Raw genomic sequence first — 19,874 nt, 5'->3', positions numbered from 1 at the left:
TAGATCTTTGATAAAAACACCCACATTAGTAACGGCATACTGTTTGTCAAACACTGGACTTGCAAAAAAAGTAGAACTAAGCAGCATAAACATGCATAACAATTCACGCTCCAACCTTGTCTTTCCATGATTGTATCATCAAAAATTAAACAGGTCTCTTCTCGATTACAATATAGCATCTTGAATTACAATATATAGTAGCATAATGTCTTGCTAACAATGTCCCAAATTTGGTCATGTTGTTTAGTTAAGAGTATATAAGAGTAATAAAACATTATTAGACAAAAACTGTTACTCATAATCCTATCTTATCTGTTCGGTTACCATGGTGATTTCAGTTACAGCGCTGCACTTAGTCAGATCCTAACTTATGAGACTTCTTTAAAGTGTCTTCACCTCCAACAGTTCATCTCCCACTCTGATCCGACCATCTGCGGCAGCAGCTCCGTCTGGTTTGATCTCCGACACGTACACGCTCATCCTTCCACGCACACCGTCTCTGTTTTCTGACAAACACAGGCCGAGTCCGGAGCTGTGTGAACTGCAGTCCAGCTCAAACATGTGCAGCTCTCCGGGCAGGCTGCCGTACCTCTGCAGCACGCGACCTGCCAAACATTCATGATACGATGCAAACACATTACAAGATGTGCACAATCAGTCAGCAAATTATGCAGATTTGTATTATAACTTTGTATTAAATTTCATATAAAACATGCATATACTGTACATAAGAGGTGAATCACTGGGTCCCACTTTGAGATCATTTTTGCATTTGGTTCATAATGCACAAAACATTCTAAGATTGTCTGTTTCCCAGATTTTGAATGCTGGGAAACATTTTCCCACTAAGTCAACAAAACCCAAACCCGTCAGAATTTGATGTTTGTTGACATTACGCTGGGAAACTGTGAGCTAGCCTATATGCACAGTGCCCACTGGCGAAAACAGTACAGTACAGTACTATTATTGTTGTCATAATAAAACAACGGGTCACTTAAAAAGAAAACAAAATGAGTCATATTTTAAATATTCATCATTTATTCTAGTTTGACAATTGTGGCACGGTGCTTTGTCAGATATTATTTTATCATGGAAAATGTTTGTATAGGACACACACACATACTCCAGTAAGTGGTCTGCTCCTGATCGCTCTGATGATGTGAAGTTTCCTCTGGCAGGGGTGGTCTCTCTGGAACTTTCTGCACTCCATTTGTTTCTGTGTCCAGAGGCCTGGAGGCCAGTTTCATTATGTTAGGCTTCCCCAACTTTTCTTCTCCAGTACGCTACAAAAGCAACATAAAGACTAGAGTACATTCTACAGACGCTTTTGATCAGATCTGTATTTTTTATTTCTGATCACTTATATTGATTGAATGTGCAGGAAATGTGCAAATTAACGTACACCACCAGTCAAAAGTTTGGAAACATTCATTCTATATAAGGTTTTCCCACCTTTTAGAATAATAAACTCATAAAAACTATGTAGTACAGTAACTGTGGAAATTGTTGTGACTAAAAGCATCTAAACTTTTACATCTTCCTAGAATTAGCTAACTTTTTTGCTAATTTTCTACGGAGGCTGACACAGGACTAGATGCGGTCACATTGTCGCTTCTTTGCCAAAGGAGAAAGCATATTTACGAAACACACTCTGTAGAGCAGTTTGTCCATTTAGGGCCACTGTAGAAACAACATGGCCAATTCCATGCAGGGTATACCCGCGGTGTATGTAGATAGAAATAGCTCATTCTAAGGTAATAAAAACATTACAAACAGCTTTACACACCTCTGAAAACATAGTTAAGTATATTGTATTGCATTTCTGTCAATACTAGATCTTCCAAAAATGACATATTGGACCTTTAAGCATACACCTTGAGATTTGTTTTAAAACTTTTGACAGGTACTGTACATTTATCAAGTTATTGCTATCCAAACACACTTTACAGACCTTAAAGGGGGCGGGGCTGAAGGGGCAGGTGGGGGAGAGGTGCAAAAGATTATTGGGTATCTCATGTTCCTAGAGATGAGACATCATCCTTGATATTAGCATGTAAATCACTATACACAAACACACACACTCATGCACACGGCAAAAAGCACACCTGATCATTTGTTTTTGACACATTGTCTTCCTCATGGCAGTTAACGGGGGTTGAAAGCTGTGGATGAGGAGGAAATTATATTTTATGTATATTATGGCATCGAGCGTGTGTATTGTTATGTGTGTGCAGGTGTGTTACCTGTGGACTCTGTACTAGCAGTTCTACTCTGTTTCCTGCTCTTCGAATCGCCTCAACGGCTTCTTCATGAGTAAAATCACTCACATCTACACCTCCGACCTGCCTCCACACACACACGCATGCACGCGCACACATTGAGTTCTACAATTACTTTCAGTGTACCTCTTTCAATTGAATTGGTTCTACATTTTCTTGTGTTATCAAGGTCAGAAAAGGAGTGGTGCATTGGTGTATTATAACCACTAGATGGTGATCTCATATACAATCAAAATCCCTTCACTGTTCATCCACACACACCTGAAGAATGCGATCGCCTTTCATCAGAACTCTGCTGCGGGCAGCTGGGCTGTCCTCAGCGATGTGTTTAATGAAGATGCCTCTTCTCATTTCTCCATTGCTCAGACGACTCCCCATGCCACGGCCCCCCACCACGCTGATCCCGAGACACGTCCCTCCCACCTTAAATAACGTCACCCTGGTTTAAATCAAACACACACACACACACACACACGCACGCACGCACGCACGCACGCACGCACACACACACACACAATACATCACTAAATGCACATGAATGTAAACATCTGCAGTGTTTTTCTCCGTATGGGCGATACCTTCTAGGGCAACTCCACCAGCTATGATCCTTCCCGTGAGGCTCTTCTTCGCCTTTATCTTTCATTGCACTCTGTCCATTCATTTGTTTACTCCCAGCTTGTCTGTCTTCGTCCTGTCTTTCACCGTTCTCCCTTTGCCTTGTGTGACTTGGGTTATCTCTACTGTCATTCACTTCTGCAACATGAATCTTTCCATTCACCCGTCTACCATCCACTGTACTCTGCTGTTCTGAAATGCATACGCTGACACAAAGAAAGCAAGCTTTAGTACATAAGAACACAAGGAGATGCCACAGAAGAAACCGAGAAAGATTTTCCTTACAGGGTTTTAAAGGGCAAGTTCAGAGGGGGCTTGGATTCGACGGTGGTGGGTCGGTGTGTTTCCAATTCCATTTCCTGTTTGAATTGGGCAAAGCTGGCTCTGTGCTCCTCCAGGAAGGCGGCAGGTATGTACATCACACTGACACACCAATCCCAATTGGACAGGAAGAAGAAATGGTCACACTTTATATTAGGTAGCGTTAACTAACATCTATTTGATACAATTGACTTATTATGTGCATACATATTACATTTAAATGCTTAATTAAAATGTGTCGTTTACGCTGGTAAATGGTTTATAACGGTGAGGATGGTTTATACAGTATTTGTAACTGAATCTATCAGAATTTCTAGTGGGTTTTTTTTCAGTAGAATGTAAGCCTGCGAAGTCTGGTATGTACTTATTTAGCAGGTAAACGTGTTTGTGAACACCTCAGATCAGGTCCACTGAGTGAATGTCTTCGCAGCATAGCTCTGGCTTGTGCATTAGTCAGATCAGTGGTGGATTCTCCATTGACGGCTATAATTCCATCCCCCTCTGCCAGTCTCCCATCCACACTGATTGACCCGCCATGAACCACTGATCGGATTATCATGCCTGAACCGTCCCTTAAGGCACTCACTGTCATACCTGCACGAAGATGCACACAAACACATGTCATGCACACATGGTCACCTGGCCATTTCAATGCCAAGTATCTGCATACAGTATGTGTGTGTGTGTTTGTGTGTGTGTGTGTGTGTGCTACATTTCTGAAAGTGTCCACACAAATATAGCAAAACCCCTTGAAGCTGATTTTCTTAAGATTTATAACAGGGAAAAATAATAGTTTCATTTAAATCGAAATATGCCAAAACGGGTCTGTAAGGGTTAGAGTTCTGGTGTGGTAATTACAATTATCTCAGTTTAATAACAAAGGCTGTCAATGGGACGCCCTTAGGTACACTGTAAACCGTTTTAGTTAAATTAAGAATATTATGCAACAAACGGCTTTAATGAGTAAACTCTGTTCATAAGTCAAATTACCCATTTTGTGCTCGCGTAGAAAAAATATGTATTATATACCGTATCAGTAAACCGTTTAGACAGACTTGAAAAAAATGTAACATTCTTTTAATTTGAAGGTGTATCAATGTTTGAAATGACTTTTGTAGACAAAAATATAAATGTGCTAACATTAATTAATTAATTAATTTCTTTCATTAGAAAATTTAAATTTTATTTAAATAAATACACTGCTAAAAAAAATGAAGGGAACACTTTAACCACATATTAAATCTCTATGAACAAAACATTCAAGTTAAAAATCTTTTATACATTGCATAATTTATTGGAAACAAAACAATGTGACAATGGTCAACGAAAGCCAAAATCATCAACACATTCATTTGAACATTTTAGAGATCTAATACGTAATTTGTGTTCCTTTAATAAAAAGCCGCCGATAAGAGTCCAGCATAGATAGAAATTCCTTTAATGCTGTTTAAAAAGCTTCCCAGGTTAGGACATCAAGAAGCTGAATGATAAATGTGTAAATAAAAAGTGTAGGATTGAGCAAATTCTAGGTAACGGGTGATGACTTGGAAGATGCTAAAATATAATAAAGTGTTCATTTATTTTGGATGCTTTTAGTCACAACATAATTCTTACAGTTATAATTGTGTTATTTCATGGTTTTTATTATTTTACTATTCTAAAAGGTGAAAAAATCTACAGTAAATAAACAATGAGTAGTGTTCCCAAACTTTTGACTGGTGCAGTATATATAATATAAATTACAATTATTGTACTGTTTAGAGGTATTTAAAGAGCTTTTCATTTCATTCTGTGAACTACTAACAATATTTCTCCAAATTTCAAATAAAAATATTGTTTCTATTTGCATTTATTTGCAGAAAATGGAGAAAACTGGAGAAACAGGTCAAAATAACAGAAAAGATGCTCTGTTTTTTTAGACCTCAAATACTTAAAAGAAGTTCATCACTTTTAAGCAATACAACAGTAATATTTGTACATGTATTTAAAGTTCAACAGTTTTTTTGTGATAACCTTGATTTTTATCACAGTTTTCTTGTTTCTTGTCATGCTGTCAGTCTTTCACATTAATGTTGGATGACTACGTCACTCCTGAGGTTTGATTTTGTTGAAATTCAACAGACACTAGACTGGAATGACCACAATACATCTAGAAATGCTGATTAAATGAACATGGAAAGCTCTCTTATTTTTGTCTGCAGCTGTATATATACTGTATGCATTTGTTTATTCTTTTTTGAACATATGAAGCCATTTTTACTCAGGTTTAACATTACCAAATCTATGTTAAGAACAAATAAATGCTGCGGTTATTTATGTGCAATTTTGTGTTAGTGTGAGCAGCTCGACAGTGAAAATGTAACCACCTCATGCATTTAAAACACATTTTTTATACTAACCGTGTGACATCATCAGTTCTTAATTGTCAATTACATACCTCATGAACTCCATAACTGTCTGTCTTCTTATCAGCTCTTATTCCAACTAAATGTGCAAATTCTTTCTAATCAAGGCTGAAAGTGACAGTAGCTCCATGTAGAGTCAATGTGTTTGAGAAGGTCTTAAAAGCCTTCACTCACCTTGATGGCATATTAAGTGGGGGCTTTGACTCACTGTTGTATTAAAATCCCAGCGTGAGCCTTCAACAATTCATTTTATGAGTGTAACGCTGAGCTTATTTTCTACATAATGAACTTCAAACAGTGTCGTTGACATTATTGTGGGTGTGAAGTGACTGGTTTGCTCTGTGCTATTTTTTTGCCAATATAAATCTGTCTAAACTGCTCTCACTGTGAATAATGCGCAGCGCGAAACTCTATTAAAACATAATGTGCACCTGGCTTATAAATAATAAGAAACTTATACAAAGAGGAGAAGACAGGTTGCTCATACATACGTTAACATGCTGGACAACAGATGTGAGGAGACTAAGAACACTATGGTCGTAAAGAATTTGAGATTCATGCTTTTTTATTGTCTGAAGTTTTTTATTGTAAACATGCATTTAGCCAGAGCTAATGTTTCTTTCATGAACAGTCAAATTACAGTACAATCATAGTGCGCTAGATATACAAACAGTGCAGATGTGACCATGTTAAGCACGGCACATCAGAAATGACACAACAGAAAGACACACAATATGACAACCAACACATGACATGAAAGACATATGACGTACATTGTAAATATTTAAGTTATGTCAATAAAAAATGTTTAGATGAAATGGCATGCGTGGGATTGATGATTTAAACAACACTCATGCAGATCTTTATCTCGGATACCATGATGAATATTAATTTGAATAAATACTTGATCAAAAAGAAAGAAAAATCAAGTTTTAATGGGAAGGCATGACTTATGTATTCTTCTGATCTAATATGTGAGCCGCCACTGGGACTTAGAGAGGTGGCGTACGTGTATACAGTACACACGTTACATCATGCACAGCTTGACTTTAAAAACACTTAAGAAAGTCATATTCTATAAAAACTCCTTTTAAATTGCATACACAACCAAACTAAAGTGCATAATTCAATAATTCAAGATAGAAAAACAATCTTATCATATTCTGCATACTTATACAAAAGAACTGTTACAGGTATGTTACAGAAGCATGACTATAGAATTATGGGAGGGATATAACAGTATGTGCCCTTTAAAGGAATAGTTCACCCATATATAATTATGGATAACTTTCTTCTCTCCGTGGGAGAACCTTTTAAGATTGAACTAGTTGTTCTTTTCCATGCAAATAAATTGAAAGAAAATAGGAGCTTTCAAAGTACACCGGGGCATATCCTACCCCTTTCAAATATAAAATATATTTTTTCGAAATGTCTTCCTTTCACATAAGAAAAGAAGTCTTGGGTTGGAAACAATCGCAAAATAAAATTTTGGGGGTAAACTATATTTTAAGGGAGCGTACAGTAACCTAAAAATATTGTTTTTATTATGAACCTAATGGACTGCAACACATACATCTGAATATCTTTGCAAAAGGGCTGCAAAATGGTGATAAAACATCATATCACCATAATAGGCCTATCACATTACATATAATATCATGCATGTGTAGTTTCTTTAAGCTGTTTGTGAAGGTTTATGAGATGTGATAAAGATCCAATTTTAAAGGGACAGTTCACCCCAAAATAAAAATTCTATCATCATTTACTCACCCTCGAGTTATAAAGATACTTGGATTCTTGGCATTCTTCTTGGCCACTCTTGACTTACATAGTACGAAAAATGACAAATGGTAGTCAAAAGTGCCCCAGAACTGTTTGCTTTCCTACATTTTTCTTTTCATACAACTTTTTCTGTGGATTATATTTCATTCATTCTGCTGTATATAGCACATACCTTGTACTACAATAGTCTATTCTTATTTTTTACTTGTACATATTTACATACATACATAGCTTTACACTCTCTATATCTTTATCTTATGTTTATTGTATTGTATTTCTTAATTTTTTTTATACCGCCCTTATTTAAATCATTGTGTACTGTATTCTATTGTGTTATGGTCTCTGTGTACTGTTGTTGCTGTTTCTGTGTTCTGGATGCTCCTGTCACCAAAACAAATTCCTTGTATGTGCAAACATACTTGGCAATAAAGCTCTTTCTGTTTCTGTTTCTTCAAAATACCTTCTTTTATGTTCAACAGAACAAAGAAATTCATAAAGCAAATTTGGCCAGGAACTGTTTGGTTATAAGCATTCTTCCAAATATCTTTCTCTGTGTTCATTAGAACAAGGAAATGTATACAGATTTGGAACAACTTGAGAGTGAGTAAATAAAGACAGAATTTTTATTTTTGGGCGAACTGTTCCTTTAAGCTGTACCACACAAACACATACAAGCTCCATTTACATAGTTTTTTACAATTTACAGCTTTTTTTTACAGATCTCTCACAGGGTTGACCTCTCTATGCATGAAGACGCTAAACATGTATAAGGACAGAGACAGAAAGAGTGTAATAATCAGGGTTAACATACCCAGACTGGAGTTTCCCCTGACTATAGTTATGGTTCTCTCAAAACCACTGGAGGGGACAGAGATGGCTTTAGAACCGGCCTCCATCTTGCTATTCTGCGATTGAAAGTTGTTCTGCAACAAAAACAATGAACAGCATCAGTATCCTATGTAGTGATCTGACACGCTAAGAACCCTTTTAAACATCTGTCAGGAAATAATGCGTTATTTTCAATGATGACAGTGTTTATTTAGCACGCTAGAGTCAGTCCAGATCTCAGGAGACATCCCGGGGCGAGCTGGTGCCAGTTAATGTGTGACTGAATGACATTCATAGCATCAAGAGCAATCCTCTGATGAGCAATTTATTGCGCTGTTTTGAAGCTGTTGTCAGATGTGTTATCAAATATAACCCTTGTTGTCAAGACAAGAAATGCAATTTTCTAATCATGAAGCTTTTTAAATTTGAACCCACATTTTCAAAATATGCCTGTATTCAAAGTCCAAAATACTCGCCAAGTGCCAAATTATGATGAAGTGAAAGTCTGACCTGACCCAGTGAAGTGTTTCAAACCAAAAATCTGTCATCACCTTTAAGAATAATGTAGCACAATGAGTTCTCCACAATGTGATCTTGATGAGTCGTTACTTTTTTGTGAAAGTTGCAGAGATAGACTGACCTAGCTAAACTAGACTCCTGTGGCTAGACTTAAGGTCAGTTCACACCAAGAATCATTCCTATGAAAATTTTTTTAACCTCTTAAACTCTGCCACCCCCTGCAGACCTGCATCATCAAATCTATAAGTTGTGGAGCACAAAACAAGACATATGTGGTATTTTTCTTAAAATTATAATTTTGCATTGATGTTACATAAAAGAACATAATACAGTCTAAATTCATTTTTCCAAAACTCTACCCCCCGTGAAAATCTGGGCCCGATTGCGCCCATAAGAATAATATTCGATTTCATATTTATATCACACAAACTCACAAAACATAGATGAGCCATTTATAAAATGAAAGCTCTCACTCAGAAAAATATTACATAGAACACAGAATAACTACCAAATTATTGTCAAATTGATACAATATATGTGAGTAGGGCACTCTTTTAAATTCAGGTAAAAATGCAAAATATGCACCAGGGCTGAAGAGGTTTAAAATCATTCAAAATTTAATAGGAGAGTCCACATCAGAACAATAACAATAATGAAACAGGGAATGACAACGATGGGATCAGAGCGATTTTTCAGATGAATGATAAAACATCATTTAAAGGGCTTGTGCACATAAAAATGTAAATCTGCATCGCACAAATAAAAATAACATTACCACCTGCTTGTGTGGTTGCTAATATAGTTATTGTGATAATCTTTCTCAATCTTATACAGTAGTTATCTTTCTTCTAGAGTTATTGTTCTAATTTTTTTCACAAATTGTTCTGGGGTTTTTTTGTTTGTCGATGAGCAATTTTTTAAAAATGCCTAAATAATCATACTGAGTGAGAAAACAATAAAATAAATGCTTTTTTAAAAAACAGTAACAAACAGTCAGTAACAAACTGTTCAAAACGTATTTCCCACAATCCAACCAGAAGGCATTTGTTGTGGTCTTGAGTAAGCCAAAACCTTCATGTGAATAAGAGATGATGTCACACAAATCCTGTCAACAAATATCCTTCCCGGTTAAACCCTGGCAGCTAGAATGACCACACTAAATTAGGTCAGTGGAAAAAACACTTTCTCCTTGGCCTACTGACTGCCTCAGTGCCACTAGCTAAGAACAACCAGTGTTTACAAAGTCAAGCCCACTTGAAAACAAAAGGTTTGGAAAATCTATACTTAACACTAAAAACAATCCACCAATCCACCCTTCGCGTGCTTGAAGAAAAGTGTCAAGCATCTGCAAAGTTTGAAACAGGTAAGTTGTATAAAGAATGACTTTTGACAGGATGTCAATAATATTATATGTCGGAATAGGTGGTCTCTGAAACAAGCATATATAACCTACCTTCAGAAATCCTTGCTGATTGTTACGTGCTGAGTAGCTGTTGCCTGTTACATCAGATCCTGTGTCCTGGGTGTCATTGTCCTGTCAATGACACAGCTTTATTAAATATTCCAGTCAAAAAGTTTGTCCCATTCCACTTTCTGTCTGCGTACAGTCACATATGCACTACATACACACTCTATACTTTACTAAGATGACGAGAGGATGCATCCCTGGGACTGGCTAAACCCGATGTGGAGCCGTGGGACACAAACACACCTGCCTCTCGTTTTGAAGAGCTGGTGTTCGAATTCAAGAGACATTAATTATTAAAAGATGCTGGTAATCAGAAACTTACTGAGGCCTGCTTTAAAAAGAAAGAGTCTAGAAAACAAAGACCACCACCAGGCAGGAGAATGTATGCTATGCAAAATAAGATTAAACCAGACAAACTAAACAGAAGCCTAATGTAACTCTAGACTAATAATGCTGTATAATAAAACCAAGAGCTCAGCAAGGCTACACCAGTTTAGAATATGCAACATAACACGAACAACACACTGTGATATCATTCCAAAGAAATAAGCAAATGTAAATTCAATAAAATACATATTAGATTTTTTTCTAACTTTGAGTACTTTTAGCCATGGGAACATTTAGATATTAAACTCTCTTAAAATACACATTCGTCGACTTGTTTATTTGTCTACTAACAATGTACAAAAGTGGATAAACAAGAATTATTTTTTCTCTTAATGAACAAAATATATCACCATTAATTCTGTAGTAGAAAATAATGGTGGTGGAAATTACATTTTTGTAACAAAATGGCACAGTCTTTTGGTTTGTTCGGGCTAATTTCACAGCTTGCCTTTTATGTATCCTAAATGAACACAATTATATACACAGTAAAATCGCCAGTGTTAAAAAGGTCTAATTAACACTCACAGTGTATATATAATCCACACTCTCAAAGTGTGGATTATATAAACAATTTGACCCTTTTGCTGTGTAACAACACCTTTTTCATAATTGGATGTACACTAAAAATATTCGGTTTACTGCCGCTTCTCTTCATTTAGCATTTTTGATACAACTAGTGGGTAAAGTGCACATGTTGGTTGCAGTGAAACTCATGACCAAGTTACACAAAATGCACAGAAATCATTTTTACACAAACATTTATGATTTGTGTCAATTTCACCCTTTTTTAGCATATCTGAGTTTTAAAAAGTAATTTAACAGGGAGTTTGTTACGTTAAAATATAATAATACATTCTATATGAAAATAGTATTAATAAACATTAATTAATAATATTATAAAAAATAATAATACATAATAAAAAATAACCAAATGTTTCCAAGATAAAATAAAATTATAAAATGTTTATTCTGTATTTGTTTGTTTGAATAAGCAGCGACATCTGTAACATAAAAATGCCTGAAAAGAATAATTGAAAGAATACTTATTAATACTCAACAACGCAAAAAATAAATTTCCTACTTAGTATTTTTGTCTTGTTTTCCAGTTCAAATAGGCTACATGAAAATTCCTAAATCAAAAACTTAAATGATGCTTAAAACAGAAAAAATAGTTTTTTCTTGTTTTAACCATAAACTCACTTTATTTTGACATTCATTTTTCAGATATCTTAGGACATTTTGCTACTTAAGTAAATTTATCTTGATTTATCTCGATATAGGAATTTTTTGATATTTGTAGAAAGAAAATGACTTTGATCACTTTTTTACAGTGAATGAGACAAAATTATTATTAGTCAATGAGAACTGATGTACATGCAGTTGAAATTATACCTATCATATTGAAGAACTAGTTAACAAAGTATGTCAAGTCTGAAAACTTGCTGTGAGTTGTTAAACTGTAACCTTGAACATAAACCGAACTCATGATGGCTCACGATGGAAGACACACAGATATAAAGAAAATCTACTTTAATTATTTATAGTAGAAACAATTTACATATAGTGCAGCATTCTCTTGTACCAAACTCTTCGTTCTAAAATTCTTCCTATTATGTCTGTCTTTAGATGTTAGTGAGATATTTACCGGTAATGGTTTGGAGACTCCGATGTGTACGGTGCCTAAAGCAGTGCTCTTCAGAACATGAACAGCCTCGGCTAGACTCGCATGACTCAAGTCGGTTCCATTGACTAACATCAGCCGGTCGCCTGGCAACAAGCGGCCATCTCTCTCTGCCAAACCGCCTGCTACGAGAGAGCGGATCACTATGACAGTCCGCCCTGGGTTCATGGGGTCCTGAGAGAGTTTCAGAAAGCGACAGCGAGGTAGAGAAAGACAAGCATATAATATATTAGGAGACAGTGGTGCTATGCTGTAGTACACTTGGATCTACAACAGCAACACTTTGATGTTTCAGAGCAATATGTCTGGTGCTCCTCCAGGATTTCAAAACAACTGGGACTCTCCAAACCAACTTTTGTGGAGTCCAAACTCTTGTTTTATAGTTTTTGTACACAAACACACACATACACATACCTGGTAGTCTAGTATACTAAATCCCAGACCCGAATGGCCTTTCTGCAGCTCATAAACTTGAATCTCGTTCTCCCACATGGCGTGATGGGATAGCACAGGAGCGTCTGTCTTCCCATCATCCTCTCTGCCAGTGCTGATCAAATTCTGCTCAGCCTGTTACATAAACCAAATGTAAAAATTACAGATGAGATCTCTGTAATATGTCAATTATTTCTCAAAGACATCAAAGAGATTCAATGGTGAGCAAATGGAAACTTTGTATAAGTTGCATCTGTGTCTAAAATACTTCTCCTGAGAAAAAGAGTCAAAAAGTGAACCTTATTGGAAATAAGAAGATAACAGTACTTTAGGTTATAATTTTGTCAAATTACTTGATTCTAATTTTCATTTTGTAGGGAAATAATGACTGATTTTCTTTACGACTGTGTTAGTCGGCTACAAAGAGTAGTATTCAGATAGGGGGCATTCACATTTCGTGTCTTTTGTGCGCGCATATTCATTCTTTTAAATGTAGACGCGCGCCATGCGCACTCAAATAGGGAGCAACACGGTCGCGATGCGCATGCGGTGCGACACTCCCATTTTTCTCGGCGCGCTAGCGCCGCATCGAGATGAAAATATTTCAACTTTTCAGAATGCCACATGCGCACCGCAGGTTATGTGACCAGAACCAACCAACCAAAACAGACAAGTGAAGTTGTAGACACAGATGATCACAGCATAAATACATGTTGTAGCAGAGTTATTGCATATAACCAGTCATGTCAGTGCATTTAACCCATATACTGTATCACTTGTTTATACCGCCTCGTCACAACGGCTATCGTGGCCATTGTTGCTTAGCAATGACAGACAACTGGAGAGCGCAAACTCCTAGGCGCTTTGCAAAAAAAGGAGAACGGCTAGCGTTTTCCGCGCGGTTTCAGACGCGAAATGTGAATCGCCCCTTAGTTAGGTGGTCTCGATGTGATGTATTACATGACAAAAATAGTTAACCATCCTTGACTGTTTACTCTGAATAACCAGAGTTATAACCACACACCCATTTATTTCAGAAATAACTTGACAGCTGAGAAACAAAATATCAACCTTTACTCGGCAACAAACCACGGCAACAGTTCAAAAGTAGCCCTTTTCCGTGGGAAAACTGCAGACATTGCAACCCTGCTCTCAAAATATTTATACAAGTATTGTTGAAATCCTTACTTGTAAAACTTTTTAATGACGAAAAATGCTGAAAAGGCGTTTTAAGTAAAAGACAGATAGATTTTGATGAGTTTCCGTGTAGACAACTTTTACCAACAGCATGCAAGCTGTTCCTTTAAATTTAGATTTAGATTTAGATTTAGATTCAATTTTATTGTCATTGCACATGTACAAGGCAACGAAATGTGACCTCTGCATTTAACCCATCCAGAGAGTAGTGAACACACGTACCCCCAGAGCAGTGGGCAGCTATCACTACAGCACCCGGGGAGCAAGTAGGGGTCAGGTGCCTTGCTCAAGGGCACCTCAGTTGTTACCCGCCGGCCCTGGGAATCGAACCGGCAACCTTCTGGTCATGAGTCCGACTCTCTAACCATTAGGCCACAACTGCCCACAAATGCCCACAAATAAATGCCATGATGAACAGACACATGTACACAAGCTGACACATTTACAAAACCTTTTCATTAAATTCTGCCAGTAGCTCCTTGAGGGTAAGTTGCACATCATTATCATCAGCATCATCTTCCTCGATGAGTGTGGGTGGAATGAGGCGACTGCACACCACACAAACTTTCACAGGAAGTTCCTTCAGCAAACAAACCACTTCCTTATGTGTCTCACCAATCAGAGACAACCCGTTCACCTGCAGATAAAACAAACAAAGCATGTCTTTGATTCTGTCGATCTGATCCTCTGGGCTTTTCTTGTGTCAGGATGTGCTATTTTTAAGTATCTATCATAAATGATATGCATGTACAGTCAATGTTGAGTTAAGAGCTATGCATGAAACAGAATGAAAGATGAGTGCTTTTGGTTATTATGTAAGCTAATGTTATGTACCAGAGTTTGATTACTACAGCACAATATATAAACAACAGTGTTATACTGTATGTTTGTTGTGCTTCTGTTTTTCTGACAGTATATAATTCCAAGTATATAAATTCTATAGCGTTTATATAAGTATTTGAAGGAGATCCACTACAAGGCCAAACGTATGTGGACACACCTCTTTAAGGGATAGTTCACCCAAAAATGCCATTCCAAACCTGTTAAATATTTTGAAGAACGTTGGCAACCAAACAGCATTGACCCCCATTGATTTCCACTGTATGGATACCAAACCACTGAGACATTTTTTAAATATCTTCCTTATTGTTAAACTGAAGAAAAAGTTTTGAGTGATGTGAGGATGTATAAATCATGACAGAATTTTTATTTTTGGATGAAATGTCCCTTTAAGTCCAGTAAGGCAAATCTACAATGACATTCTCAAGAATTATATTTTCCCAACTTTGTGGCTTCCAACTTTTTTGTCACAGCATGACAAAGCCTCTGTGCACAAAGAATGGTCCATAAAGAAATAATAAAATGACACTCTGTAGAATTGTGCACTTCAAACTTTGTGGCTTCCAACTTTTCTGTCACAGCATGACAATGCCCCTGTGCCCAAAGCAAGGTCCATAAAGAATTTACTGAGCCTCATATGGAAGATCTTGTCTGGCCAGCACAAAGCCCAGATCTAAACCCAACAGGACAACTTTGGAAAAGTCAGAATGCAGACTGTGAGCCAGGCCCTATTGCTCAACATCAGTGCCTGACCTTACTGATGCTCTCGTGTCTGAATAAGAGCAAATCCCAACAGCCATGTTCCATCCTGAAGTCAAATACTTTCCCAGAAAAGTGGAAGCTGTTAATGCCAATTCCGAAATGAAGCATTCAGCAAGCACAATATCTGGTCTTGGGTGTCCACATACTGTCTGCCATATTATATAGAGTATAAATTAAACCTCTAGAAGTTCGTCTCCAGGGCGGATGATTCCCGACTGTCCCACTGGACCCTCCGGCAATATAGAGCAGATATAATGATGACCTTCCTTAGAGTCCAAACTCACACCTAGACCACTGCTCTCACTGAACTTCTCAACCTGAACCACCTGCTCAAACCCAGACAACACTCATGAGAAAGTAAATATAAACACATTAACCTATGGAGTATATTGAACAGCTTTAATACCATACACAAAAATCAACATATACACATATACATTTACAAACTCACCATGATTTCATATTGAGGGCCCAGTTTACTTTGCCACATGTCCTTTATTTTTCTCTCCTCTTCCTCAGAGAGTTTTGGTACTAACATGAAAAGCAATAGATAGACATAAACACTAATGACATCATCACTGTAGAGTACAGATCAAGAATTTACACAAATGTCAGTTGCATTCAAAGGTGGACAGTACTTAAGTATTTTTACTCTCAAGCACATTTTCAAGTATCTGCACTTAATTACAGTGTTTATTTTAAAGCATATACTGTATATACTTTTTACTCCACTACATTTCAGAAATATTTCTTTACCTTTAATACTTAAATACATTATTAGTACAAATCTAATATTTTCTTATTCTTACTCTAGTATTTTACTCAAAAATATACTTGAGTAAAAAATTTACTTAAGTATTTAAGATAAAAAACACTTTTATTTATGTAGTCAAGTAAAAAGTATAGTATATGCTTAAGTAAAATAATATCCTACTTGAAAAATGTACTTGTGAGAATGTGAGAACTGTCCACCTCTTTGTCGTGTCATGATAATGCTAATAATGCTAATAATGCAGATGCTAGCATGGCTTTTTGATTTGTTGTTGTCCCGATAAGGCTTCTTAAAGGCACAATATGTAAGATTTTTTAATTAATATATGCAAAAACTATTAGCATCCAGTGTGGACAAATGTTAAAATATAATGGGTTCTAATGCGTTTCTAATGTCTTTTGTCGTTTCGCATCGTGTCCGGTGTAGATTATTTCAAATTGTTGCCTCTAGAATGATAAGGTTCTGAAATCTGATTTTTTGTTTGTCAAAATGTAGTTATTCACATTCTTTTTCTGTGACAACTATTTACATATTGTAATGTTTTTTTCTTTACATTGTGTACATTTTGAGACTTTCCAAAATGGTTTTATCCACAAAGTCAAAAGGAATGCAAAAACTTTGAAGCTCAACATATCAAAACTGCTCAGAATGTAGATAAAACCTTATAATTCCAAGAAGAAGACAATGTTTGAGTCCAGAGAAACTTGCAATTTTTACCAAGTACAGTATAACTTCGGTATTCATTGTGTTTCCGGTCAATGCCATCATGTGTGCATTGTTCTCAGTTGCCGCTCAAAACCAAAGGTGTGTTTGACTTCATGCGCCTTTATCTTTACTAACAAGAGTTCATTCAATCATGCTGATTGTTTTTCTTATTAACTTCACCAATACTAATCCAGCACAAACCAACCTAAAAAAGCATGTAAAATCATGCTGTTTTTAGCAGGGTATTGTGAACATGTTTCACTCCTTCAAACTGTCAGAACTCTTTCCGTGGTAATCACCAGCATTGCACAGATGCTCTCCACAGACATTAAGCTGTAAATAACCTACAATATTCCTTTAACACAACATGCTCTGTTCTTACGGGATGACTGGTGGTTGCAGTTCTCCATCTTGGACTCCAAATAACAGGTTTGCTTCGACTCAACTGAGGTCAGAAAAAGAACAGAAATGGAAGCTATTATTAGATTTACAACAGGGCCAAGGAGGTAAACTTTACAGATACAAAGAGAAAAAGAAAAAAAAAATGCATGAATCAAACACAATGTGAATGTATGAAAAAGTCCCGAAGTTTCACTAACTCTTCTCTCTGTTGAAGTTGAGGTCTCGTCGATCAGTGTAGAGAACTTTGCCTGGGGGCAGCACTGACTTTGGCTCTGTTAGATGGGGGGGTGGAGGAGGAGGCAGGAGATCCAGTGGTGTCAGGGGTCTTTCGGAGGTTGGGGACATTGTGAGGGACGCTTGTGTTCCAGATTGTGAGATCTTGTTCAGAAGATAGACCTCCACGTGTTGGCCAGTCAAATCTAAAATCTCCTCTGCCATTGGTTCACTGCAGTCATTCAGACCCTGATCATCCACCTGAACACACACAAACAGACTTATCCATATTAGTAAAGACATCTCATACTGTATGGTTTTCATACTAATATATATCTGATACCCCTGCAGCCTTTAACCCAACCCTCATCTAAATCTATTAAAATTGTTAGATTTATAACAAAACATGACAATTTTGAGACTTTCAGTAGTGAAGGCCACTTCCAGTAACTTCCAGAAAAAAATTGCCAAACCACATACACACAGGTTAAAGACTATGTTCAGACTGTCAGTGCAAATCCGATTTTTGTGCATATCCGACTGAAATCCGATCACATTTAGCAAGTGCGAACAGCAAAAAATCACATGAAATTCGATTGTTACAAATAGGTTTGAAGCTACATGCATATGTGGTTTGAAATCCTATTCAAATCACATTTCTGGAAATCCGTTTCAATCTGAATGCTCAGATCGGATGTGAGTAGCTTTTGGGTTACGTTACGTTCTCGTGCCACATGAAACACCACGTTAAAACGTAAGCACGTCAGACGTCAATGCAGATATAAGGTTGCTGTGTTGTTGTCTGTCTGCTGGAGGAGACGGGAGCACTGAATAAAGCCGCGCATACCAGATAGTAATCACACGTCGTCATATTGTAAGAAAAATTAACCGTGTTCAATTCTACACAGCCCTGCTCTGACTGATCAGCATATGACATCACCATGCTGCGAGAGCGACACAGAGCAGTGTGCTGTGGAATTGTTGCAATGTCACCGGTCGGTCTGCACAGCGAAGTATGAAGTTTAACACTCCCTGTTAACGCCATTGCCAAAGAAACCAAACCAGATATTGCAGAAAACGAGAGAGCACAACAGGACACTAAAATTGGATCTGAACAGTTGCTATACAAAGTGCGCACAATAAATAATTTAAATTAGATTCCAATCGGATATGCACAAAAATCGGATTTGGGGTGACAGTCTGAACAAAGCCAAAGTGTAATGTGTGTATATGATGTTTATACTCTATGTATAGTGTATTGTGTATAATATAGCTGCGGAAAAATTAAGAGACCATTCTAAATTTTCATTTAATGAAACTGTGATAAAAACTTTTCCTTAATACATGTACTGTTGAATTGCTTAAAAGTGAATATGAACCCGTATTCTTTGCAGTATTTGAGTTGAATAAAATCTTTTTATTTGAAATTTGGGAAAAATACTGTTAGTAGTTAACGGAATTAAAGAAAAATGATCATTTTAAACACATACCTATAAATAGTAAATAAAAAAAAACTGAAAATAATTTTGAAACGGTCTTTTCGCAGCTGTATATGTAATGTACTATGAACATATTATATTGTGTATATATTTGCACATTACACAATTTTAGTTTTTGACAATAAAGGGATTTGATTTTGAGATACATTTGCATTGCACGATACACAAAAATGATTGAAAAATAATTTCATAATATTTATTTCCAGGAGAGTTAACAGATCTTTAAAGACTTTATTTTTGCATTTTCCCCAAAAACTCAAATGAAAATGTTATGGATCATTAGGCTTAAGGTTTAGTGTTTTTAAACGCTTTTGTAACAGGCCTACTGATACCAAAGCAGTGTCCTATTAATTCTTGCTCAAAAATAGCTAAAAATAGTATTCACGTACTGTGGCTAAGTCATTGTTTTCTAAAACTAATGACAGATTTGCACAAACACACACACACACGCACACGCACACGCACACGCACAGGCACAGGCACGCGCACGCACACGCACACGCACACGCACACGCACACGCACGCGCACGCACACGCACACGCACACGCACACGCACACGCACACACACACACACACACACACACACAGCTTTGGTTGACTATCCCCGTGGGGACAGTCCATAGGCGTAATGTTTTTATACTGTACAAACTGTATATTTTATCCCATATCCCTAACCCTATCCCTAAACCTAAAGATCATAGAACACTTTTTGCATTTTTAGATTTGTAAAAAATATTGTTCTGTACAATTTATTAGCTTTTTTGCC

At 36.8% G+C, this 19,874-nt stretch overlaps 1 protein-coding gene across 6 annotated transcripts in view; it reads right to left on the bottom strand.

Moving 5' to 3' along the window:
• The window catches only part of si:dkey-92j12.5 (multiple PDZ domain protein), a 46,470-nt gene that overhangs the window by 12,058 nt on the left and 14,538 nt on the right, over positions 1 to 19,874 (bottom strand). For 5 of the 6 annotated variants that reach the window (XR_008962860.1, XM_057332394.1, XM_057332392.1 and 2 more), the window contains exons 11-28: positions 17,593 to 17,869; positions 17,376 to 17,438; positions 15,968 to 16,047; positions 15,696 to 15,842; positions 14,366 to 14,551; positions 12,700 to 12,852; positions 12,250 to 12,459; positions 10,203 to 10,283; positions 8,214 to 8,325; positions 3,611 to 3,809; positions 3,180 to 3,317; positions 2,858 to 3,100; positions 2,541 to 2,718; positions 2,244 to 2,342; positions 2,106 to 2,162; positions 1,952 to 2,020; positions 1,124 to 1,283; positions 397 to 605 (exon numbers count right to left, since the gene is read on the bottom strand). Coding sequence is in view for 5 of the 6 variants with exons in the window: in XM_057332394.1 (XP_057188377.1) it covers positions 397 to 605; positions 1,124 to 1,283; positions 1,952 to 2,020; positions 2,106 to 2,162; positions 2,244 to 2,342; positions 2,541 to 2,718; positions 2,858 to 3,100; positions 3,180 to 3,317; positions 3,611 to 3,809; positions 8,214 to 8,325; positions 10,203 to 10,283; positions 12,250 to 12,459; positions 12,700 to 12,852; positions 14,366 to 14,551; positions 15,696 to 15,842; positions 15,968 to 16,047; positions 17,376 to 17,438; positions 17,593 to 17,869 (2,661 nt within the window). In the remaining variant the exon portion in view is untranslated. The remainder of the gene's footprint in view (positions 1 to 396; positions 606 to 1,123; positions 1,284 to 1,951; positions 2,021 to 2,105; positions 2,163 to 2,243; positions 2,343 to 2,540; positions 2,719 to 2,857; positions 3,101 to 3,179; positions 3,318 to 3,610; positions 3,810 to 8,213; positions 8,326 to 10,202; positions 10,284 to 12,249; positions 12,460 to 12,699; positions 12,853 to 14,365; positions 14,552 to 15,695; positions 15,843 to 15,967; positions 16,048 to 17,375; positions 17,439 to 17,592; positions 17,870 to 19,874) is intronic. The other variant, XM_057332397.1, reaches the window with a different exon arrangement.

The sequence above is a fragment of the Triplophysa rosa genome, linkage group LG4 (assembly GCF_024868665.1).
Source record: "Triplophysa rosa linkage group LG4, Trosa_1v2, whole genome shotgun sequence".
Lineage (NCBI taxonomy): Eukaryota > Metazoa > Chordata > Actinopteri > Cypriniformes > Nemacheilidae > Triplophysa > Triplophysa rosa.
Note: the sequence above shows the minus strand (reverse complement) of the source record. Positions and strands in the feature narration are given on the sequence as shown.